Genomic DNA, 26,810 nt, shown 5'->3' on the forward strand with positions numbered 1-26,810 from the left:
GAGACAAACATTGCTGAGTGCTCTGCCTTCTCCATGTCATCAGTTCTCCTGCCTTATTTAGTGGGGAGTGAAGCACAATTTCTATCCTTTTTTTGGGGTTTTGGTTATTTGACTAATGTACCTGTAGAAGCCCTTCTGGTTTTTGACACATCCCTTGCCACATGCCCCTCCAACTGAGCCTTACCCTTCCTGATCCCAACCCTACACTTTAGGGCAGTATTCCTGTATTCCTCCCAGGACACATGAATCCTCCCTGATTCCACCATGCATTTTCTTCTTATGCTTCATTTTCACCCGAAGGTCCTCACTTGGTCACTGCTCTCCTGCTTTTATGGCTCACATAAAACAATATTCACTTAAAGTGATTTAATCACACCAGACTGCACTGCCTCCATCTCCCTACACACTCCATGCTGATGTGAGCTCCAACACCTGCACAAAGGAACAGCTTTGTCATCCTACCCCACAAAAAAAAAACAGCTGGAGTTTAGATATAACCCTAGAGCTTGTCCACATTTTGGTAATTAGCTAGCAAACCTAATAAATAAAGCTTAAACTATTTTAAAATATATATTTCTTTCAGAGGAGGCTAACAATATAGAGAGGGTTAAATCTGTTTTACATTACATCACTTTATTGGCTTCTGTAGCTCACATTAACAGTTTTGGAATTAAGCCCAAGTGCAAATTGTACTTGGAGAGTCTCAGCAGCACATGATCAGTACAGCATTTTATTCTAGGACTTTTCTAGCATTTCTTCATCTAAATAGCCACAATTTATACCAACTTCACCATGCTATGTCAAACAGCAGCACCAATCCTCACTTTGACACCCCCATGCTAAACCAGAAAAACTGAGGCTACAGGTTCTACCAAATTTTTTACATCCTACAGAGGAAAATCAGCAAATCAGCTCCTTTCTTGATAAATAAGTTATGATTTGATCAAACTATGAAATAGGAGCAGGTCCTCCAACTGTGTTTCCAAGATTCTGTGCAGATGGGTGACAGAATGCTGGCAGGTCAGTGCTGGAGGAACAGGAAGGATTTCACTCACAAAGCCATCTGCAAAAGTAGCTGCTCTTCCCAACCACAATGCTCCAGCTGTTTCCATTATCAAATACAAAAATCAATCCTAACACAAACATTTATGAACTACTGATGTACAAAATGAAACCTGAAGCTGCAATCCTCAAATCTCACACAAATATGGATTTCCAGGATCAGGTCTGTGACACAGGGGTATCTACTGAAATATATATCCTTGATAAATATTTTATGAATAATCTATTTCAATATTGAAGCCTTAACCACAATTGGAATTACTGGTGGACAATGATGCTGCTGCCCACAAAGAGTACATACTCCCAAAGTGATAAATGAAGGATTTTCAAACAAATGAAAGGGGAGAGAACTGACAGAAATAAACAGCTAGGAAAAAACTGATGCAAACTGGTTGGTCACTAAGAGAAGATGATTGCCAGGTATTGATACAAGAAACTCATTTCTCAGAGTAGGGGTGAGACCTCTCCAGCCACATCTGGAAAGACAATTTGGATTCCCTGTGTGACCCTGGCTGAGCACCTTAGAGCCTGTCCCATAAAAGGGCAAAGAAAGATGTTTTCCCTGTGTAATAAAATGCTGAATTCTTCTTCCCTGAGGACCCCTGTAACAGGTCAAAGCAGCTCTACAAGTTCTGCATTTCAACTGTTGTATGCACAACCAAACAGCTTCCCCTACTTCCAGCTGAAGACCATAGTTCTAAAATTAAATGTACTTCCAGAAAGGGACTGACAGAAAAAGAATAAAAATTTTAGAATCCACTTCAAGCAAGAAGTTACTTTTAAAATTGTAGAGAATAACTTACTTTTTCTTTCTATAATTAAAAATGTCTGCAGCACAACAGAAAGACACCTGCTCTGCAGCATTCCAAGCAAGCTGGAATTTACAATACACACATTTGGACATTTTGGAGTCTGTGTTTCAGAAATCTCCAACAGGGAATAGCAACAGAAAAGGCAAGAAAGAAATGCATAAATTTTCATCACTTTTTGCAACTAACTCAGGATTTAACACAATGTCTCCACAGCAGAGCTTACAGGCAGGAATCTTCTGATCTCACTAAGCTTTATGTTCATAATTTCCTGTTTAACTGGAAATGGGCTTTACTCTGGACTGAGAGGCAGCTGGGACAAGTGAAACCTCATTTCAACACTGCTGATGAATGCAGTGCACACAGATGAAGAGAAAATCTTTACATATCTTAATAAAACACTGTTTCATTCTTTGGTTCTACCATTCTAATCATGTTTTCCCATTCTAGAATGAAGTTTGTACTATTTACTGAAAAATTAATGTTAAGATACCATTAATTCAAAAGGTCATTTCAAGGTTACATTAATCAAAATTATCCAGAATATTAGTGACACTAATGATACTTCTAAAGAGTTTAGCATGTGAAGCCTGGCATGATACATATGAAGCTGACTGCAAAAGCAAAACAGCATTTTCCAAACATTTTATGAAAAGCTGAATTTTGCTGCACCAAAAATGCTTTCAATCATTGAGTCAATACATCACACTCAAAATGTAGGTTTACTACATATCAAAGATATTCTCTTCCTTCACAATATGATGAGTATTTGGGGGAAACCACTTTTCTTTTTTGTGATTTCAAAATCTGTCTATATTGATGTGTTGCTGCAATATAATGCTGTGTTAAATATTGTGCAATGGCATTATTACTCAACATTTATCTATTACTAAGTAATATCTAGAGATCATTTATAGATTTGTGACAAATAATAAGAGAATTCTCCATCACTAACTGTTACAGTTACTGCAATAAAACCCATAAAATACATAAATGCACATAAAATACATATTTTATCAGGTTGCTATCTGCACATTAGGCATATGAGAACGAGATACTAAAAATTCATTAAAAAGTTAAGGGGGAGAAAATCATTGTGGATTGTTGAGGATTTCCCCCCCTCATGTCATGTCTTCTCTTCACCCACAGCTTATCAAATGCTTGATTCTGTAATGCAGTCTTTCACAGTTAATGTCACTGTAGCTCTGATCATACATGGCTGTACAATTATCTCTCCATATCTCACTCATCAGTGATGAACAGTGGTGACCTGCCTCAGCATCAGCCTGGCCAGCCAGGAATTCTCTAACAGATGTCCTCATTTCCTTCAGGATGCAAAACCAGACAGGTGAATGTCACTGAAAAGGACATTCTTACCTGAAAAATCCTAACTCCTAAAAATTAATATAAAATCTGCAGTCATTTTCACATTAATTGTTCCTTAGTGTACAAAACACCTAGCACCACAGTTTATTTGCTACAGTGCATTTAATATGTTACTCCATCATTTCTTTTATTTATATGATTTTTATTTGTTTAGCAATTATGCTCTTTTGTCATTTATGGATGAGCAGATATAAGACAATTACCCACACATGATAGAAGAGTGTTCTCTTATTACAATATATCATTGCTAGAGTGATATATTTGTAATCAATAATATATTTTAAGTGCTTTTCACTTAGAGCAACCTCTCCAAACTACTCAGCAGGCAACTCAAGCACGCTGCTGTTATGGCCCTGCCTTTTCCAGTGCCAGTGTCTGTGCAGCTGTGGCATCTGTGACACTCTCAGCCCTACCTCTACCCTGATGGCAGCTTATCCTGGGGTGAGCTCCCCATCACCATGGCTGGTGCTGGTCAGGGAGATGAAGCAGCAGCAATGTTGTGGCCCTGCTTGTGATCACCTTGGCAGCCTTTTCCAGCCTCAGTGCTCCTGGAGCTGCTGGTTCTTGGACTCTCCCAAACCTAACCCTGAGCCTAATCCTCATCCAAACCAATTTTATGGGTTTTCCAGATCAGAAAGATGTAGGAGCTGCAATGTGGGGCCCTGCCAGGATTGCCTGGCAAACCTTTTCCAGCCCCACTGTTCTGGAGCTGTCAGCTCTTGGACTCTCCCAACCCAAACCCAACCCTAACCCATCACCATGGCTGGTCCAGACCAGGAAGATGCAGCAGCAGCAATGCTGTGGCCCTGCCATGATCTCCCTGGCAGGCTTTTTTCAGCACAGTGGAGCTGTAAGCTCTTGGGCTCTCTCAATCCTAACCCTAACCTAACATGAATTCTGACGTAGTCTTGATTCAGAAAATAAGAAAGAGTAAAAATAATCAAGATACAGAACACCATCTTCCAGCACAGCCTCTCAGAAATAAGAGAACTCATGGAGCATCTTGGGGAGACTCTCTCAAGAATGCCTGCCAGCTACTCCTGATCTAGCTGGCAGCAAGCACATCTAATGTAGTGAGGTTGTAGATTAAATAGGACAAAAACACAGGGACACTTCCAGTGTTCTAAAGTAATTTTTGCTTTAATGTCTTATTTTTTAAGTTCCCTAAGGAATATATTGCTGTAAATAGGTATCATTAATCTGTTTCCAGCATAGAAATAATATCCAGACAGCACCTAAGCAAAAGGAACAGGTGTCTACAATCAAGTTACACCTACACCCTTCTCAACAACTGCTGTATATTCTGTATTGTGGCCAGACTGCAACTTGGAAATGGAAAAGCTGTGAAACTACTGATCAATACAAATCCAAGCTGAATCCCCTCATCAATCAGAGCATAAACACCCACAAAATGAGCTCTGTGATTTGACACAAGACAGGTAACTTATTAAGTGTATTATCAGTAAACAAATGAAGCTATCTCTGGCTTTCAGCCAACTTCTCTCAGGAAGCCACACTAGAATTTCCACAGTCAATTAGTGCAAAGTGGGTTTATTACCACACTTTTGTTTGCAGAACTGAACATCTGCTATTAGCAATAAATATAAATAATCAAGGACGGTATTGGAAACACCAGGCTGATTTTGAGAGATTTGTTCCATTTCAGAAAGGAAAATGATCCCATGAATCAACAAATGTTACTTTTAAAAAGCCACAGCATAGTTGGTGGTACAGAAAGATGTGAAAAGCAACAAAGGGAGTTTACAAGCAGCAGCTTGTTGCATTTCTGTGTCTGTGGGAGTGATGAGCCCCGTGGGCAGCACAGGGATAGGTGGAAGCATCAAGAGGGTTTTACCAAGCCTTGGATAAAGGGTCACTCTTCCTGTTTATGGAATAGTTTTAACACCAAGGAAGGACAGCTATGAAACCAAAGCAGTCTTACCTGATAGATATCCGAGAGGCTGCTGCTCCCAGAGTCACTGGCAATGCTGCAGCCCGACTGGCTGGAGGGCACGTGCGGCACCTGGGGATGGGGATTGTCCGTCAGGTGCATCTTGGTAAGGTCAGCTGGAAGCTGAATTTGGGGAAAGGCAGGAAAAAGAAAGGAAAACAAGATGTGTAAGTCTGATTTGAAGACAAAGCTTTTCATAAAGCTTTGGTTAGGTATTTAAATTTGTATTTGAATTGCTGAGTTATTGAATCAAAATCAAACAGAATTTGAACCTGTAACTTGACATACATTTTGAGGAAAAGCTAGTTTTGACTAAGCTGACCCAATCACACTTCCCTTTTCATAAAACTGATGAAAAACAATGCACCCTTCTATAAAAAAAGGTCCTGGATATTTACAGCTAAGTGACACACCCCAAGATGACAAATATATGATGCTGGCCAAACAGCACACAGTATTTAACCTTAGCTGACATTGCAATCCATTATGAAGAAGCAGGATTCTTCCTTATAAGTTCAATTTATGAACCTTAGTTCAGGAATAACCTTTAGAAAATATCAATGTAGAACAAAAAGTAATGTAATCTAAATAAAACATTTGGTCTGTAAAGGGCTTTAAATTTTCTTTAAAGAAATGAGTACACAGAAAGAATATAATGCATTTTAGCTACAGCTATGTACAACAGCACCCCTATTTTATAAATCTATCTGTAAATGAACACACATGCAGATATCTAAATTTGAGTGCATAACTCAAGTTCACAAACTTATTCTTTCTACTAAAAAAACCAGCAGTAGCTTTTAAAGACTCAGAACTGCATGGGATGCTGTCAAATAAACAGTCCTTTAATTCAGCTGCTTGTTTATTTTTTGTCACGTATACTTATTTTTAAAAGATTAAATTATTAAAATTTAGTATTTAATTTTTTTAATTATACTCAACTATATGAAAAGCACATTGTATCAAGGAATCATAGATTCTTTATGTGCTTTTATAATTTTTAAATTATATAAGTTAAATACTATTTCTTTAAAAAAAAAAGTTCTGATGCAGAAGGAGTCCAAAACTACTCCAACAGCATCAACTGATGTCATAAAAATTCAAAGATTTCTTCTATTAAACAAAAAAAAATTCACACAATCGTGTCAGCTACTAGATACTCAGTCCTACAAATTAAAGTACAGTACTGGAAAATACTCCTAGGCTGATATCAACTTTATAAATACTGACCAAACTTAAGAGAAGTGGTTTTGATTTACCATCACAATTGCATGTCCATTATCTGAAGAACACACAAGAGAAGTACTTCACCAAACACCATTTCATATATTTTCTGAAAACACAGATGGCACCAAGAGGTCTTGGAAACCTTCCCCACATCCAGGGAAAAAATTGTTGAGACCTTCTGACAAATGCAACATAATTTCACTATTAAAACTGTGACAAGGAAAATGAGGGATCTTGCATCCCTTGCAACTCCCAATGACATTCTCATTGGCAATCACTACTCAAATACAGCAATCCATGTGGGCTATGAAAGAAAACACTACTCTTCCTCACTATCCTAATTTTTACCTTAGTCTAGACTTGCTTTTTCCTAACAAAAGAAAGTACAAAATACCCAACCTGTAAATTCATATCTATGTTCAGATGAAAAGGAGAAATTCTGAAAAGCAAAAAGTTGCTAAAATCCCACAAAAAGTCCATTCAAGCAAGGGGGAAGAAAGGAGTTTGGCAGAATGAGGGTTAGGGAACTTAAGTTGCAGTGGGCTCGATCTAAACACAAAGGAAACACAACACTTTAAAGCCTATGTTTAGCCACCAGAAAAAGTTTCACAGGCTGAAAATACCTATTTTCAGGATCTGAGAACAACAAGAAGGTCAAAGCACTCAGATGACAAAATTCAATCCAGTGGCCAGCAGCACTGGGGAAGAGCTGACGTACATGGAAGAGCTGTGAGCACATGGGGAAGAGCTGATGTAACACCCAGGAGTTTTAGGAAACTACAGAACAAATCACCCCACACAGATTCACTGGCTTTAGCTTAAAGGCCACAGGTTTGCTGCAAACTCTTCAGGCTGTCCCCACCTTTATAACCTTCCTATTCCAACAAACAGCTCCAACTTCAGCTTCAATCCTTTTGTCCATGATCAAATCCAATGCTGACTGTGGTAACACAGACATAAGGAAATCTAATTTAAGCTCCCTTCTATCCAGATTCTCAAACCTTCAAAACAGCTCCAGTAAAACAGTGAGCAGGAGGAAGATTAGACCCAATTCTGCAGGATTTCCCAGGAGAACAATGGCAGGTGCTGCTCTTTACCAACAACCAATGCTGTTAAATCCTATTCTGGCTCAGACACCCCAGCACTCACACATATGCACTGCCATGTACAGTTTGTCTTCTCTGGTTTACTTGAGATTTTAAGATTCTTGTGATGAACACTGTCTTCCACACCTACGGGGTTCCACCTGGTCTAGTGGAAGGTGTTCCTGCCCATGGCAGGGGCTTGGGAAGAGATGAGCTTTTAGGTCTCTCCCAACACAAACCATTCTGTGATTCTATAATTCTAAGTGCTGTTGGAACAAGACATGGCTCTCAAAATAAATAGGTTGTGCATGTATTTTGTGTGTCATTTTCACAAAAACCCACTGATGATCAAAGCACTGCCAGCCTTCCCAAAGGAGTATTCCTAAACAACTAATTAATCAAAACTGCTCTTCACTCCCCCTGCCAGCACTCCACTTCCATCACCTATAAAGCACATGGGTATGTATGTATGATGCAAAGTCCTGCTGGACTTTGCAATATATTCTTGCAAAAGACATTTAATTCAAGTTAGATGCAAGGAAACATCCCAATATCTCTTTAAATTTGAGAGAGAGATAAGGTTTATTTGAGACAAGTGACCTTTAAAGTACTGCTTGCCACTCGACTTGATCTCCCAAAATAAATCACAGCTTCTGCCTTTTGTACGGCATTTTTATTACCCAAAGTGATTGTTCTTTCTTGCAGAGCTCACCAGGCAGCAGGATACAGAGAGGATGTTTCTGTACCTACATGACAGCAGACACAGGAAGCTCTTGCTGCTTGTGGCTGGGAAGTTGCTGCAAGTGACATAAAATTGTCTTAAATATTGGTGGCTGTGACTTTTTTTCTGAAACTTAGAAATTCTTGTTACAAGAGCATCAGTATCCTGAAAAATCCTGTGTTGGGAAACAATGTCCACACAGCAGTGTCCAACTATACCCATATCAGATGCTTTTGGATGCAGATGTTTAGATCTGCACTATCTTCTGGCTAATTGTGTGCCCCAGCACCCCCAGACAGGAAAACCACAAACAGTATGATAAACACTCTAGACTACTTAGTTGCTACTTTAAAACACAACAATTTCATTTTTTCACAAGAAGGGATAATCTGGAATTGTAATATGAGTGCATCTGACATGCTGGCACAGCCTGTCCCTGCATCAGTGCCAGCACATCCTTGTGACTGACCTTTCCCAACAAAGGGATATTTAGGAACAAACCCCCCGTTGAAATGCCACACTGCAATTCAGACCTGTACCAGAAAGAAAGTTAGGAAAATAGAAGTTATCATCAGCACAGCCACCTTCACTCTGCACCCCCTCTGAGTCAGGAAAACACAGTTGGTGATTGCACCAAAAAATCCTGGATCAACTAGGAATTTTTAAAGCAAACTGCAAGAGGAAAAAGGAGAGAAAAAAAGACTAAATCCTTCAGAAGTTCATCCTAATGGTAGCATCAGCCTGCCATGCCACACAAACCCAGAAGCACCAGCAGCCTGGACTTGTTTTTGTTAAAGGAATTTGAAGTTTTGGAAGATGGTTCACAGGCTGATCCCATCTCATCTGTCAGGACACAGCCACAGGCAGTCACCTCAGCCAGGTACGGGAGGAGGTGGTGGGAGAGCACATGGGAGTGTAAAAGCCAGCACTCAGTAACATTTAATAAAAAATAAGATGCACAAAATACTAAACTCTCCCCATAGCAGACTTGGAAACCTGAGGTGGAGACTCCAAAGGTCCACCAGGAATTTTGGCTTTTTCCATCAATTTCTTGGATGCAGCCACCTAGCACCAATGCAAGGGGGTGCAGCACTCCTGCTGCCAAACCAGAGAAACACCAAAACGCTCTGCAAGCCCCAAACCTGTCCCTTCTCCTATTACATAATACAAAGTTTACTTAAAAAGAGTATTATATTTTATTATTTTTGTTTGTTTTTTTAAAGAGACATCAGGACATCTTGATTTTATACAGAATTACTGACTCTCTAAAAGTAGTTTGGTAACAAGAGCAGAATAATGATGTGATGGTTTCTCCCTGAGACAGCTGAGGTTTCCCACTGTTCTCCAGCAAGGACAGCATAAAGTTTAACAAAGGTGAGTACAAGGTTGTGTATCCACACCAAGTCTCGTGTCTGTAATTTTGAAATTAATTGGAGTGTATGCTCTGATCCATGACACAACTCACAGGCCAGCAGACAAGGACAGTGCGTCTGCAGTGACATTTACTTCCCACGTAAACACCATTTACTCTCAGCAGTGAAGTCACACAGAATACAAGGGAATTAAATTAAAACCTAATTTTGCTATAACAGACTTTGAAGATTGCACATGCTCTGTCCAACAGAGCAAATGACGTGACCTTTGACGAGATGGCCGCCCATCAACTTGTCTGAAAAGGACACAAAGTGATGGTCAGCCTGAGGACAACCTCCCTTCATGTTCTCCCTACAGAGGGTTTGCTAAAAAAGGCTATAGAAAGCCACTGCAGTGTTTAAACTGAGAGAAAAGGCAACCACAGAATTCAGAAGTTAAGTTTTGTCACAGACTGGCCAAACTGCGACATTTTAGTTTTCTAATTCCCTTTTTTTTTCATAGAAAGGAATCAGTAGAACATCTTTTGGCAGAGACCATGCTCTTCATCCTTTATTTCCATAGCAATTTACTTTAGGATTTGCTGGTCTCTCTGCCCTAAGGAAAAGCCATCTCTGTGTCTTTGTGCTACAAGTTTTGAAAATAAGTATCAGTGTTTACTGTTACAGGTTGGATAACCAAAAAACACATGCTGAAAATGCATAGGCAATATGAATTTGCAAAATAGTCTTCACAGAGGGACACAAGACCAGTGAATTATCTTAACCTGTGTCTAAGAGTTTCACCACTGTGTTTTAACCTGCAGTAAATTGTATGTTTATCTAACACATTCAAAAAGATCCCACACTAAGGACAGTGGCCAAAGGACTCATCATGAGGATAAAAACAAATAAAGGAAGCACAACCCACTGCACTCTTTTGGCCCATTCCAAATTCAAATTAATGGAAAGAAGAAGGGCAATAAAAAATCAAAAGGTTTGCCCCTTTCTTTAATACTCCTTGGTAGCAAAGTTTTTTATCAGTTTTTCTAGGAGCCCATATGGATGTTTACAACCAATCGATGCAGTCTGGACACAGCAGAAGCATCAGCCTCTGAGAGAACAGTCTGTCCTTTTCCAGGCTTTGTATAAGCAAATTTTCTGTCCTTGGTTTTACAGACTGTCAGTAACCTTCTACCTTATTTGCTTTTCTGAAGTTCCCTGAAATGCTGCCAGCAAGACTAATGTTCAGAAACAACACAGGAGTTATTTTCCATAAAACACCCGAGGACGAGCGCAGTGCAGCCCTGGGGTGTCAGGGCACACACTCAGCTGCTGGGCCACTGAAAAACCCCCAAATCATCCACCTCACTGTGAAAACCAGCTCTACAAGACAAACAGTCCCAATTTTAAGGCACATTTTTTGAGCATTTTGTTTATTGAGGTTTTCCATTAAGAGGTTTTCACTGTTGTAAGCTGGAACCTATTAACACACGCCCAGAGCATTAACTGTGATGACACTGGGTAACCTCTGAGCCTTAGGAACACTCCTGCTCAGCCTCCACCATACCCAAGGTTTAAGGTTAGCAATTTTCCTTTCTCAGATGACAAAGAAAGCCTGGACTGTCACAAGAAGCCAGTTTAAAAAAAAAAGACCAAATATGTTTGTCTTAACTCTTAAAAATTAAACCAAATAGCAAAACTAAAAAGACCACATAATCAAAGAGCTGAGCAGGACCCCAATCCTCTGAAACAGGAATTCTCCAGCTCTCACTTCTCCCCTTTCAGTGACCATGTCCTTCCAGTCCCTTCAAACACCATTTTCTCTGATACCCTTGATACCTTGAAACATCTTTCATACCTTTAATATTGAATTAGTTCTTCAGCAAATTCTACATTCCACCATCTTATTGACAAGTTGCTTTGATGGTCTCAATATGTGCTTGTTCATTTACACAAGATAACTAATTTATTTAATTCATTCTACATTGCCTTTCTATAACCTACTGAAAAAGGAGCAGCACTGCTCACTCGTCTCACTGCAGTCTCTCACCTGCAATCCTTTCTACATCCCACTTTCTGCTCTCCTCCATCCCATTCATTCCATCTAAGAAATGAAAAAGGAACAAACCTCCTGCATGTTTTTTTCTTGGCATCAGTAAATTATTTTAATCATCTCATATATCCTGCCAGTAAATCAACAAGAAACCACTAAAACCCACGGCTTCTCTGAAGTTGTTCTGTAGAATTTTCAGTAATTTTTTTCACAAGGATTTCTATAAATTAACTCGGCTTTATATTAACCTTTTACATACAAGCCACAATTCTCCTCCAGTTCAAAATCTACTTAGAGCTGTGTTAATGGGAGAGGAGAAAGTTGCTTCTCTGAGATACAAAGAGAGGCCACTTAGGTGTCCACAGAGAGAATAAGATGAGCCCAGCTGAATTACCCATGCTGACATCAGTCCACAGACTTAATGCAAACAAAACCATTTCCTCCTTAAAGACCACAGATGGCTCACCAGTGGCACAAAACCAGATTTCTTCAGCTTTTAAAAAGCACCAATGATGTCTGGGGGGTGAGGTTTTTGTTTTTAAAGCCAAGTGGTGGCTCAAGCTTTTTACCCAACAGGTCCAGATAAAATCCTGTGCCCTTCAATAACATAATGCAAAAAACCTCAGTACCTATCCAACTACACAAACTTCATGACAATATTTATTACAATGTTTTAATTCACTATTTTAAAATTTTATTACTACACTCAGTAACTATCTACTGGTTTTATCTATACTACACACATGAATCTCAAAGAAATAAGGACCAAGTTGACATCATTCGTGGCAGCCTTGCAGTGCCTCAAAACTATTCCTGAAGTCTTCCTAAAATATCTCCAGGCTTACAAGAAGGTAGAAAAACACACATAACACATAAAAACCATCTGGAAGAATTAATAATCCCTAGAGGCTGTTTATTGCCTCTGGTAGCCAAGAGTATTTTGGTCTTTGTGGCTCCTATAGCACATAGAAATTAAAATTCTCTGAAGTATTACATTTCCTTAGTTACAATAAGGTGATATGAGGACAGAATTTCAAACTATATTCTGGTGTTGCCTTAAACCACACATGTAATGCAATTTTAATTTGGTTTTCATATGTCTAAATTATAGATTACTACTATGCCTTAACTCACGATAATGCCAAGTGTCTGACACGCGAACATCTCAGCTTTGGAGAAGAAGTGGGTCTGAAAATTCACCCACAAAAAACTGTACCAGTATTGATGGGAAATCCATTATAAAGGGAATATCCAGCAAGTAAACATAACTGATGGTTGCAAAAAATGAAGATCAACTCTTCTCTGGTCCATTCACAAAGTAACATATTTTTAAATGCCAAGACTTGTGGGTTTTGTTATTTTGAATATGGAACAGGAATGTTCAAAAATACTTCTTTTACTCCAAATTTTACTCTTTGTTCTCACCACTGAAAATTAATACAACAGTAAAAAGTGCCTTGTGTAAATAATTACAGTAGAAAAAATGTGACGGGGACTAGTGATGTTCAGTTCTACAAGGAGCCCAGAAGCTCCAGCAGCCTGACATTTGGGAACTCTCATCCTCAGCCAGTACAGCAGGGCACATAAAATTCCACACCTACATCAACCTTCATCCATTAAATAATTTATCAGCTGCTAGCTACGCGGATTGGTAAAATCCAGCAGGGTGACAATCCCTCTTTACACATCCTCAGGCTGCCACAGCCCCGTCACAGCGGTGACACGCAGGTGACAATCAGCTCTGGGATGCACCGAGCAGGCTCCAAGGACACGGGAGCACAGTGAGCACACTGACCCTGCCAGCACCACCTCTGAGCCAGGAGCTGGGTAAGGAGGCCCTTGGATATTGTACATGCAAAAAAACCAAAGGAGCACCAGTCTTCCATTGGTGCTTCCATGTTTTCTTTCTGTATTCAGCAAGAAATGCATTCAAGGAAGCGAGAGGAGCAAAAGAGGGTGGTGCTGACCTAGACTGTAGCTGTAAGGAGAATTCTAACAAAGGATGTTTAAAACAAAGTCTAAGAGGAAATAAATGAACAGATAGGTTTTTATTTGTATATTAAGATCTAATTTCCCACAAAAACAATACTTCAGGAAAAGGCTTTTTCTGTTGAAAAGTAGCACAATGTATACTTGCACTTAACTTTAACATATTATACACCAGAGTATAAGACAATCCAAGTCTTCTGGAATAAATGGCCACATAGCTCATACTAAACCATTTTTATCTTAAATGCATTTTTTTGCCTGATACTTTAGGAAGTTTTACAAAAAGTATCCTGCAAGTGGTTACAGAAAACAGATTTAACACTTGTATCAAAGTTATCATTGGTCAGTCCAAGTCCTCAATCTCCAAGTGCCCAGGGATCACAGGACTGAGGAACCAAGAGGCTGTGCCCCCACAAAAAACATGGAGAATCAAAGAAATCCTTCTGAGCAGTGGGTGAAGGGCAAAAGGATCAGAAAATACAGGGTAGGAGAGACCATGAACACTCTGAGGGGCTGGCTGAAACTCCAAACATTCCAAAGAGGGCTAAACCATGCAATGCCAAGCTCTCGGGAGGGAAGGGAACCACGAGGAGCAGGAGAGGAGCTCAGAGAGCAACCACAGCAAGGGATGAGAGCTCTGTGATGCTGAAAGCTGGGCTGGAGCTACAGACACAGAGAATGGTGGGAAAGACAGAACCAAGGGGAAGAGAAAGACCTTATCAAAACTGACTGAAAAAAATGGAACAAAGGATCAGTTACTCTATTTGCTCTGAAAGCATTTAAAATTCATACTACTGGGGCTACTTTCCATGTAAGCACGTCAGCAAAGATAAGGGTGACATCGAATCAAATCAAGGACACGCTATCAAAGCTCTGGTTTTCTTCTGAGGAACTGAAATGAAATCTTTAATTGCATGAAGGTTCCAACTCAAGATTCTGGAGATCAAACTGATGCCCTATGGAATCAGAAGATGAGATTACACTCATTTTAGTTATGAATAACCAAAAGTTGTATCACATCCCTCTGAGAGGACACCAGAAATAGGAACGGAACTGAAAAATTACTCCAAGTCTTCTGCTCTAACCCAAACACAAATTTTTACAGAGCAAATGTATCATTATCATGCTCCACATTATTAGATTTATATCTAAACAGCAGAAAGAGAAGAGCACAGAAGCCCAGAGAAAATAAATTACCATCTACTGCCATAAGATAAGTTTCACATGCACCTGGGATCTTGAATTAAACTATTTTGCTTCAGGAAAACAAAATTTAAAAGCTTAAATGTTAATTCAAAAACTTTTATTTTCTATAAAAAGTACATTATCTCAAAGAGCATCCATTTTAAATAGCCTCTATAGAAACATTATCCAATCACTCCATACCCACCCCATCAGACCCTCATGCTTCACACAGTAACTGTGGGTACATCCCAGGCTTGGAAAATTCTTAAAATGTGCATAAAATTTCTATTACAGAAGAACCCTCTACATCTAAATTGTTACATTTAGAGCTCTCCTTCATAATGACTTCATAGCACAGTTACATTTAAGAGTCCAATACCACAAAGTGCATCACAGACAACTGAACAGAGAAAGTTATGATCAGAATTACAAAGACAACAAAAATCTTGCTGAGATTGTGAATTATTTGTTAATTATTACTGGTGAATTCTTTTCCTCTTTGAAATACTGCACTGGCATCACAGTTTTGTTTAATGTAAGCTGAATGTCTCTTGTCCTTGCCAACAGAACCAGCCTGTGGAGACAGATCTCCACCAACGTGATGCAAAGTCCTCCATCTTCCTCATCCTCTTGCAGAGCCACAGTGGCTCCACAGCAGGCACAGCTTTGATCACTGCTCACCACACTCCTCGCTGCTTATCATCCTGCCCACGTTTCCTTCCCAATGCCTGCATCTATTTATCCCATCTTCCCCAGTCTGTCAGTCCAGCAGGGGCAGGGTCCCCAGGGTAGAGACCATCCCTCAAAGGGCAGCTCTGCCCCACTGCTGGCTCCTCCAGATGCACACAGCCATCACCTCCTCCTCCAAGGAGAGGGTGATGGCTCTCAGACACGTTTCCAGTTCTCAGCAGCCCTCAGAAATACGCTGACCTCCACAGGAACCTGCCTGAAAGGGCACTGCAGATACGCATTCACTGTTTCCCCCCACTGTTCATCCTCCTTTTACAGGTCTGGATGCAGGGAAATGGAATGCATTGATTGCTTCACACAAGTCTGCTCTGCACCTTACTTTGGGAAACCAAAAGCCATGGGGTCTCTGGGGGATGAGAGCAGCACTAGCAGTGTGTGCTGTGGACACTGCTGTGGCACTGGAGAATGCCTTCAGGTGTCCACAGGGCTCCTAACCTGGCTCCTGCCCCTCCTCAGCATCTGCAATTAACCTCCCTAGGCTAAGGTTAACCTTCAGAAGTGTTCTACCCTCACAGAAGCCTACCTTTATGATTAGTCATAAGAAATATGACTTCATCTTGCTCTGATTCAATCCATGGATCATCACAGTGTCACATCCAGAACAGCTGTAATTACAACTGAGTCAACAGCCCATTTTCAGACTACTGTCCTGTACCAGTTTAAAAGCAGCTGATTAAAACAATTCTGGCACAGATCTACATAAATCTAAGTTCTAGTTTCAAAACACAAAATACTTGACATTTTCAAGTTAAACTTGAAGCTTACATATTTAACTTACATATTTAAAATTCTGACAGGACTTATTTTGCTGTATTATGTATTATTATAAAACACTTGTCATAGAAACAGATTTTTAGTACAAAGCTCAGCTAAAACCAAAATGGCACAAACTGAGATCTGATTCAGCACATCAGTTTGTTTAATCCTATGCACACTTCTCCTCAGAGTTACCAAACAACATGAACAGATCCTGTCAAAATTTTGGGGGGGGGGGCTGTAGAAGTTTTAGATGGCTTATGGGTTTTCTCAGAAAGGAATAAAAGTGCTTTACCTTTATGGCTTTAAAGGTAAAGAACTGTTACTATGGACTGCAATGCAAAATCAGTTAATGGGTTCTCATAAGCCATTAGAAGAAAAAAAAAAAGAAAGAAAAAAACAAACTTTCCCCTTCCTAACATTTTCTACCATCTCATTTATCAATAGTAAATGAGTGAATAAATGGCTTGGCTGGCAGAGCAGCAATCCACTGGATATTGTCCACAGAGTTGACACTGGGGTCAAAAAACTTTTATTTTTTATGTTATTATTTTACCCTTATGAAGCCCTTATTTGAGCACAGGCTTTTTTGTGGTTTCTCACTTCAGCCCAAGCTCTGTGGAGAGTGCAATCTTAGCCGAAGAACCAAGGTGACTAAAGCATTCCCAGTCTTTAAGCAGTATTACAACATTCAAACCACCTTAATAAGGGCAGCGCAGGTAAGTCAAGCTTAAGTAAACTCAGCCTTTCATAATTAATGTCTGCAGAGTAGGAAGGGAAGAAAGACTCTCCGTGTACACTGGGGCATGGAGCATAACACAAACAGGCCAGGGTTTGCCAGCAGCAGGAACTGCAAGGTGAGGAGGCACAATTACCTGTGTGAGCACACAGAGCCACTCTCCAGGACCACGAGTACCTGCAGCTGCACTTCCCTGCTGCTGGGGGAATTCAGCACATGTGAAACCCCAAAATGCAGCCACGCACCCACCCACGCAGCTCCGCGCTGGGTTTGGCACCCACTCAGGGAAACCCCAGAGCCCAGAGCTTGCACCCCCCATTCACCACGAGCTTCCCTTTACATCACACCAGACACAAAAACCAAACAGGGAAAATCAGACAGGACAGGGAGTCCACACCCCCAGCTGGCTTCTCCTCCCTGTGCCTGTGCACACCATCGCGTCATTGAGACTCTGAACTTCCTGGGACCAAAGTCAAGAGCATCTCCTGCTCCAAAGTCAATGCTGCATCTCACACTGCCATGAGCACAAGGCTTTTGCCCACTGCCTCCAAATACCAGAAAGTTGCACAGTCTTTTTTTATCCAGTAAATACAAAATTATAATAGAGGAATAATAATGAATATCTGCCTGGCCCTAGATTTATATATAAGGCAATTCCTGTGTCTTAGATGACTACTTTTTGGTAGTAGTCTCAATAAAATACCAGAAACTCAGCTAATTTTCTGACTGAGCATTCCAAACAGTAACAGTCTCATAAATATTGTATTTTTAATTTCTTTAAAGGCTTTTATCTCAAGGTGGGTTTGCTCGAATGTTCTAGCTTTCATTATGCCATTTAAAAGAAACACCCTTCCCTCCCCAGTTTCACAGAAATACTGCATTCTCAGACACAAAAAATAATTGGAGTCCTTTAAAGCTAATTGTAATTACATAGTTCAGCTAAATAATTAACCAATTCCATGCTGCTGCACAAAGGAAACAACCAGTACAGCTCCACACAGCTTGAAAATTAAAACATCACTGGGTTTGGATACTAGTAATCTCAAGTTAGCAAAATATGCCAGCAGTTATAAAAATGTTACACTGCAATAATATTTATAGGCTTCATATACACTTCATATTTATAGGCTAAAAACCAAGCTTAACACGTTTCATAAGCAAATGGAATTATTTTTATACTTGCTGGTCATTTTTAAGCTATTGGTATATAAAACAATTCCATGATTTCTAGGTCCCCCCTTCCTGTTAAGAAATGATTCTACAGAAATAGTTCATGCACAGCCAGGATTCCAGTACCTTCAACCCAGCATGCTGCTGGGATGAGAAGGGAACATTCAGCTAGCACCAGGGCTGTCAATACATGTCACAGAAATGCAGCACAGACAAAATCTTACTTACTTTGGAGGCCCAGGGCTGTAGGCAGTTGGCATAACACCGAACAAGAAAAGCCATTTCTTAGGCTGGGGGAAAAAAGTTTCCTTTCTCAAATAAAAGCCACAGGGGGAAAAAATGAGAAAAATCCCTTCTGCTTTCTCTTTAAAAATCATAAAGCAGCAATGTGCATATATGCAACTTCTCAGGCTTGGATTTCACACTGAATTCGATTACAGCTTCCACTAGATCTGAGGAGTTTTCAGTATTGCAGGGAGTTAGCAGCAGCAGCAGCAGCAATTCCTATAAAAATGTTCCAGTTTTAACAAGCACATAAATTCAAATCAAAATGTTTCCTAGCTTCTCAAATACAAATATCCATACGTTCCTCCAGGCAAGAGGCATGCACCCAAAAAGTGCTGCTTAAATTGAATTAATTCAGAAATGGATTAGAACTGCAGGTTAAAGCAACAATACATTAAAAAGCAAGGTATGAATTCTTCAAATTTCTTTTTTCTCTTCTAAAATGCATTTACAAGTGGTTTATCTTCGGGTCCACTTTTCAGAAACTTCATCCTAATACAGTAGATGAAATTTTGCAAAGGTTCTTCAGCATCTTAGGCGATCCAGGAATCCCACACCCTGGGATATTAAAGTTTCTTCTTTATACTCGTGTCCATCATAAATGCAGGAATTGAATTCGCATCCGTACTGTAGCTCCAGGATATATGCTCTAACAGGTTTGCACTGTGGAATGTATTAAAAGCCTCTGCAATACAAACCCTTTTCTCTTTTGCACCCCCCTCCTTCTTTTTTTTTTTTTTTTTTTAATGCCGTTTACAACTCTGCAGTGTCGCTTGGTATTCTAATGCATCAGTCAGATAGCACGGCTAATCCACGCCTAGCTTTTCCAATTAAAACATTTCTGTAATGCCAAACAAAACAGGACGTCCATAGCTACAGCAAGGCTGCCTGCTGGAGTCCTAATTCCTACTATCTTTGCTTGCTTCTCAGCAGCTCCCTCAGGAGAAGCTCCCATCGATTGGATGCTCCGCAGCAAGATGAAATATCTAATAAGGAGGAAAGAGAGTGGGAGGGGAACGGAGCTAAAAGGATGACATCACCTGTATAGAAAGCCTTTAGAAACTGCATTAGATCAATTGGCTACTGGATCTGCAGATGCAGCCAACAGAGCATCTTTATTGACCTAATATAAACACACATATCAGTACAACTGCTCAAACACCCTGCTGCACATCAGCTTTTATATCTTTTTATATCTATTCAGGGATGTGCTGGAACTCTGATTATTCTCCTTTTTCTAAATAATTTTTTTAAATTAATCACATGTATCTACTAACATTTTCAGCAGCATCTGGGTGGATTATTTTTCATCTCTGCATTCCAATTTTTAAAAAAGTAAAATAAATATCTGCAGCCATTCACATGCACACAGACACATGCATCATCAGCTCACAATAAAAAAATTTTGCTTTTATGTATATGTCGCTCTAGAGACTCTCTAACACTTTTATCTCATCGTACACAATACAGAGATTTGATCCAGAATGAGAAGTAAATTTCTTATTAAAAAGTGATGTTTATAATTCTCATGGTTTTAATGGTTCTGGAACACTTTTTAAAAGTTTTGGAGGGTGGGGTTTTTTTTCCCTGTTCAATCAAGACCAGTTCTGTCTCCAACCCAATCCGCCTTAATTCTGCAGTCATCAATTTAGTTCTGTAATCTCTTTTTGCAACTAAAAACTGATATATTTGAAAGAAGCTTAAAGTCTTGGCTAGCAGCCCATCTCTCCAGTATGCTGGAGAGATGCTCCAAGGAGGGACCTCAGGGATACCACACCTTTGAGCCACGTCTGGCGTGATGCTTTCGGTTCCTAGAAGGCAAATGACTCCTGCTACTGCGCACGGGAGGGGAGGAGGGAGGAGACAGGCAAGGGGACAGGGGGTGCTGGTTCTGTTAAAGCCATTATTTTGGTCTCTGGATGATTTTCTTCATCTGCAAGAAGGGGCACTCACTGTTACTGCTTTCTTCTTTTTGGAAAGAATTTTTGTCGCCACATCAGACTTTAGGGTAATTCTCCAAATCAAAACTAGCCCATGATGGCTGTACCTCCTGTGCACAAATGGAGCTGCCAAAGGGGGCCTGCTGGTAGTGAGGGCCAAAAATGCCTTTTTTGTCTTGTCTGCTTGGTTATTTTTGAATATTGAATCAGGCAGTTTGAGCACTCCAGAGAAAGCTCTTTTTCATCCACTGTGCCAAGGGACACACAGGAGGAGATTCTCAAATCTTTGAAGCCAAGTTGTACCAACAGGGCACCACTCTCCATCTCACACCAATAGCTCCTAAGCAGTCATCCAGGAGCTGAATTCTTCCCAGTATATGACCCAAATTACCACAGAAACATAAAACATCTGGAGTCAAAACAGACATACAAGGATCACCAAGTCCAACACTTAGGATAGGAGTTGCACCTTAACCCAGAAAGACCTTCCAAAACTATCCTAAAAGGAAAAAATTGGCATCAATGTTTGAATTTACTCAACCTCTTATCTAACAACCCCAATAATAAATGCAGTCAGGGTCCATAAATATTACTGGGTTTAATTTGTATTTAAACATAAAGGACAATCTGAACTTCAATCCTGCGCTTGCAAAATTTGCAAACACAAAGTCTATTTGATTTCTAAAAGCTGAAAGCATTCTAACTACTTTAGATTTTTACAAAGCACTACACAGCTACACAAATAGCTGTTTCTTTTACTGCTTTTTCAATACTAAACAATAGACTGGATATGTGAGCTTCATCTTACACACTACTGTATTGCCTCTTTTCTAATAATTCATAAAACTGTACTTAGAAGCATCTTAAATGTCTGTAATGCAACGGTGATAAATCCCCAGCAGCAATGAACACCCAAACAATTCCATGTGGTGTTTCCTGCATTATGGCTAGCATAATCACAATTTATATCAAGGAGAAAAGAACCCATGCAGCTGAAAGAACCCTCTCCCTGCCTGCCTGCCCCTGATAGCTCTCCGGGCAGATCTCCACCTCCCAGATCCATCCTGCTGCATTGTGCTGCAAACCCGATCCAGCGCAGATTTTGGCGCAGATGCCATATTTTACAACTACTGTAAACACCAGCTCAATAATGGGAACGAAATTCTATTTCCTCCTGGTTTTGCCTTTAAGTGCAGATGACATCATCCCTGTGGCCGCGCCGCCAATGAGCGCGGCGGCTGCTGCGGGGGTCCCGGGGGGCTGCAGCCCACGCTGCGCAGCCCTGCCCACCCAGCCCCGCGTGGGGGGAAAACCTGACCTACTTCCACACCCCGGCTTTTGGGGCATCCCCCCACCCCCTTCTGCTTCCATTCATTTATTTATTTATTTATTTTAACACATGCCTCTCTCTCTGCAGCCCCAGCTCCCTGCAGCATGGGGATGTAAGTTTTTTATAAATCGTCTGTTTTAATGACAAATCTCAAAAACTAGAGCAACTCTGAGATGAAAAAAAAAAAATCTGATACAAAGGCTTGGTAGGGATTGCAACTGAAATACTTGAGAAGAGCCGCAGCATTGAGCAGAATCACAAACAGAAAATCACCAGTCACATTTTAAGCCAGAATCCAAGTTTTAAGAAGATCATAAGGAAAAAACAGTATACAATCTCTGTAGAAAAGGGAGTCTTTGTTCCTTAACACTGATTTATTTCCATGCTGAAATACCACTCCATAGATTTCTCTGCATCATTCTCTTTATCCTCCCATAATGCTACCTGAATCCTCCAGACTGTTAACCAAATCTGCACATTCTAATTGTCTAACAAGAGTAAGTCACTGAAAAATGAGATGTTTTTAAAAGGATAGTAAAGCCTTTCATAATTTAAATGCACATTCAGTCAGGCAGGATTAGAGTCTTCCCTTATTTAAGGACACCACAAATGCAAGCCCTGCACAGGCGGGAAGCACCAGCAGCTGCTGGCAGAGGTACCCCACAAGCAGCAGGACTTTTTCCTGATCAATCAGAGGAAGAAAAGCCCATTGTGCAATTCCAGCAGGGAGGACGGGGACGGTCTCAAAGCCATCACGGCCCTGGCTGACGAGGCAGGAGCTGCCGGCCGAGGGGCCTGGGGCTCCGAGCTGTGCTTCAGGACTTGTGTCCCTCTGTCCCTTTGTCCTCAGAGGCAGGCGGCCGCTGGCACACTGTCCCTGGCACACAGCTTCCTGCAGCGCTCAGACACGAGAAGGCACCTCCAATGCCCCCCCATTACAGAGCAGCAGCTCCGGTCTCACCCTGACTCCAAGCCCATGGTGGGGGCTGGGGAAGGCGGCCGCTGCTCACAAGGCGATCTGTCACTGCACACACTCAGGCAAAGATGTTTCGGGCTAAAATAATTCATTTTAATAGAGTTTTCCGAGTGGAAATTGCCAAACATAGCAGCATTATGCAGAAATATTCTAAAATTAAGGGCACCTGAATCAAGAGGTTATTTCCATAGATTTGAGTACTTTACATTGTTCTGGACAGACAGGCAATGGGGAGTGAGGGGCAGAAGGCAGAGCCTGCTGCAGACCCTGCCACGCTGGCACAGCTCACTGGATTCACTGTCACTGCCATGCTGCTCAGAGGCTCTCCCCACCTCTGAACTTAAACACCAAAAACAACTCATTGTATTGTTGTGGCATGGTGGCTTCTCAGGAAAAAAGGAAAAAACATACAACCTCCACCCTGTTCCTGGCTCTTTAGGCAGGGGAGGCAGGGAAAGCAGCACCACAAGCTCCTGCTCTCCTTCAGGGTGACATTCTGTGGTGCCATCACATCCTTACACATGTCACTTTCCACGGCAGCACTCACTGAAAGGCTGTAGAAAAATCTTACCCCAAGATCTGTAGGACTCATAAGTAGTATGAAAACATGATCCATCCTAAGGGAAGGAGCGAGGGAGAGCAGGGGGAGAGCGGGAGGGGGAGGGCAGAGACTGTCATCATTCCTTAAGTGATGTAAGCTTCTAAATATAGCACCAGCAACACAGGAGGAACAATAAAAAGGCACCATGGATTGAATTTCTCCACTGCTTTCACACTACCCCGACTCTTTTTTTTGCAGCTGCCGTGTTAAGCAGGGAAAGGTCATCTTCTATTTAAAATGATTCAGATTTATATGGTTTATAATAGGTTTATAAATTACAGCTCTCTGCTGCAGCTCTGTCTCGCTCGCACACTCTGCAGAGCCGGGCAGAGCATGATCCGCATCACAAGCAGGGCTGCCGGCGCTGCTGGGGAAGGGGGAAGCCCCCTTTGCTATGGACTCACACAAATAAAGTTCCTTTCAATGGTTTGAACTGACATGATTCATGCCATGCTCCTCCCTTCCTGCCTAACATCTCATTTCGGCAAAGGGTGGGGAAGTCTGGGAAGGTCTGCAACCCAAAAATCCCTGGTGGTGAAAAGGTGTGGATACCATCCCCAAAAAGGTCAGTCTGGGGAACTGAATCCCCTCAGAGACACAGAAAGGACAAAATAGCTAACATCCCACAGCAAAATCTCCCAAACATATTTAGGATTTTGCTCACTAAACATAACCTCAATCTAGTCTCAAATCTAGATTCTTGGGAGACAACACCTCCCAAAGCTAACATGGACATGGCTGTGATTTCCTCAGCTGACAGTGACCTGGGAAGCCAGGTGGGGGTCTCCCATTTGCAAAGCCCATAAAGGTGCATATATATTTTTCTCATTCTGCAAAACTTGATACAAAAATCTATACAAAGTAACACTTTTTCTTCCCTCAGTTATTCAAAACAGCATCTCAGATTAAACCAAGCAGATTAAGCCTATTTAAAACATAAGGTACTACCACACCTTTCACAAGAAAAAGGCTTCTGATTAAATGACCTTGAGAATAATGCATTAAGTCCACAGATGAGGTTAGAAAAATCATGAAAATGCCACTTTCAGTATTTCTTTTGTCTTTTTGCTTGAGGCTTAACACTAAACTGGAAGCCTGCAAGTGGGAAGGGGGGAGGGATTTGACTCCTCCTAGCAAAATTTCTCTCCTAAGCAAGGGTAACTTTGAACAATCCACTCTCATTTATTAGTGGTCAGTGTCTCCAGTTTGAAGAATGAAGGAGTCCCACGCTGACAGACCTGCCTGTGCTCAGGCACAGCTTCATGCTAACAGCTCAGCCAGCCCTGGAGCCAGGCTGGGACCAGGCTCAGCACTGAGTTCTGTAACAGAGTGAACAGGGAATAACAGGCAGGGTACCAGGCACTCAGGGTCTGCACATCCTGAGATCTGGATGCCACACCAGCCATGCTGGGGAAGCACAGCACAGACCCTACAGCAGCTCTGCAGAGCTTCTGTCATCAGATGGATCACCACAGTACAGCAACTTCTAAACTTTCTTATTTTCTAGTAAAATCCAGCCTTTATCACCTTTAAAAATGCAAAGCTGAGTATGCTCAGAGAAAGTTTTCCCCAGCGTCATTTGGGGTCTTCCCTCTACTGAGGGCAAAGCAGGAAAACCCCAGCTATTCTCACCCAATATGAGAAACTGATCTGACAGATAAAGCAAGGGGTAAGCCAGATGCCATACCTGCACTCCTCATTGACAAACCACAAATGCTAACCAAACCTTAAAGGAAACAAAATCAAAATCATAAAGACAATAGAAGTATTGTGGCTATTTTACCTTCAACTAGAAACTTCATCATGCAAGAACAAAACTCATTAATATGCAGTGACAAAAAGCAAGGCTGACTTTCAAGAACAAGGTAAGGAACAATGACAAGATACAGTGGTGGTCCCATTTAGTCTAGTATTTTATCTGTCAGACGTATCACTATTAAGAGAGATGCCACATATCAAATATAAAACTAAAAATGCTGTTAAATGTCATTAGATAGTAATCAGTTCTGTGCCAAAACCAAAGACACTTATGTAGCTATTCTCTCCTACATGCAGTGGTCTTCATGCCAAGTTTCTCCAAGGAAAACAGAGCATACAAATGCTTATAATTATGCACTGACATTTCTTGATGGTGGTTTTTATTGAAAACTGCTCAGGATATTCTCTATCTCTAAAGTGGTCCATGAGGCTTATGAAGAACATGACTGAGTTGATGTGAATTTCCATATTCTAAATCAGAAATCCATTTTACCTTGAACACAAAATTGAAAGCAACACCATCACAGCCCTTTAAAGAAATCCTTCAGCGCTATGTGACATTCAACCCAACAACTCCAACTTACAAATTTACAAGGCTAACATAAAAAATAACCCCTCACAGGACTACTTTTCTCTAAGGCAGGAGAAACCTAAACCTAAGTGAAAGGCTGAGTTGGCTACAAGTGAGATTACAACCAGGCTGTTACATTTGAGTAGAGCATATTGGACAGAAGCAGTCCAGATGGAAGACATGGAATGAAAAACAGATCCATGGATGCTACCATCTCCCTGCACACAGGGAGACCAGCTTGCTGGCTACTACCCTGTCAGATTTCCCTACAAGAAGCCACCCAATATGTCATTTCAAGAGATTGAAACAGTAATGTTAAAAACAAGGATCAGAAAAGGAACTGCAACTCATACACAAAAGATTTTAAGTCTCCAAAAGAAACAAAACATCTCTGTGGTGCAGAGAATCTTTCACCATCAAACCCCAAGTGACACAACGCAGTTATGAGCAGTGGGCACAACCCTCACACATCATTCTCCATCAAGTTTGCATAAGAGCTTGCTTATAAAGAATTAATGAGTTTGGAACTGCCACCCAAACCCTCAGGGTCCATCAAAACAGAGATTAATTCCCTGAACATGCTACATAAAATATTTTCTCAGGCATTTTCCAAGGAACTGAGTTAATTTCTACCATGGTGTAAATCTGTCTATGTGCTAAAAGGAGAAAGAAACAAATAACTGGTTATTGTGTGGAGAGCCTTAGGTTACTGAAAGATGTAACCATGTATGCATTCTACTACCATCTGTTGAAACCAGGTGGGGCAGTGTTCTTTATCTTTTCCACACCCATCCTCCCTCTGGGGAGATCTCTTCTGTTCATGGGCCATTGAGTGTCCCTGCATGACTGATAAAATTACAGCATCCCACTGTGAGATGCTCTGCCCAGGGGGAGGAGCCAAGAATTCCTACCTGGATATAATCTGAGATTTGAAACACCACAGTCAGCCTTTTCCCACTGGATTCCTAGAGGAAGACCAGATCCATCTGCACCACCACTGGATCTTCAGAAGAAAAACTCCACCCTTCTACAGGATCCCTGCTCCACCAGAACCACACATGTCACTCCACAATGGGTGCAGCCACCATTTAATGGGCCTGCTACCAACACCCTG

The 26,810-nt window shown here is 41.0% G+C and overlaps 1 protein-coding gene across 13 annotated transcripts in view; it reads right to left on the minus strand.

Annotated features, from left to right (window-relative positions):
- RAPGEF6 (Rap guanine nucleotide exchange factor 6) overlaps positions 1-26,810 on the minus strand; it is a 121,810-nt gene that overhangs the window by 41,371 nt on the left and 53,629 nt on the right. For 12 of the 13 annotated variants that reach the window (XM_014264756.2, XM_014264754.2, XM_014264753.2 and 9 more), the window contains one exon: positions 5,200-5,331. In XM_014264756.2, the coding sequence (XP_014120231.2) occupies positions 5,200-5,331 (132 nt within the window). Of the gene's footprint in view, positions 1-5,199; positions 5,332-18,463; positions 19,646-26,810 lie in introns of those variants that run through there. The other variant, XM_074552348.1, reaches the window with a different exon arrangement.

This window comes from Zonotrichia albicollis, chromosome 15 (genome assembly GCF_047830755.1).
Source record: "Zonotrichia albicollis isolate bZonAlb1 chromosome 15, bZonAlb1.hap1, whole genome shotgun sequence".
Lineage (NCBI taxonomy): Eukaryota > Metazoa > Chordata > Aves > Passeriformes > Passerellidae > Zonotrichia > Zonotrichia albicollis.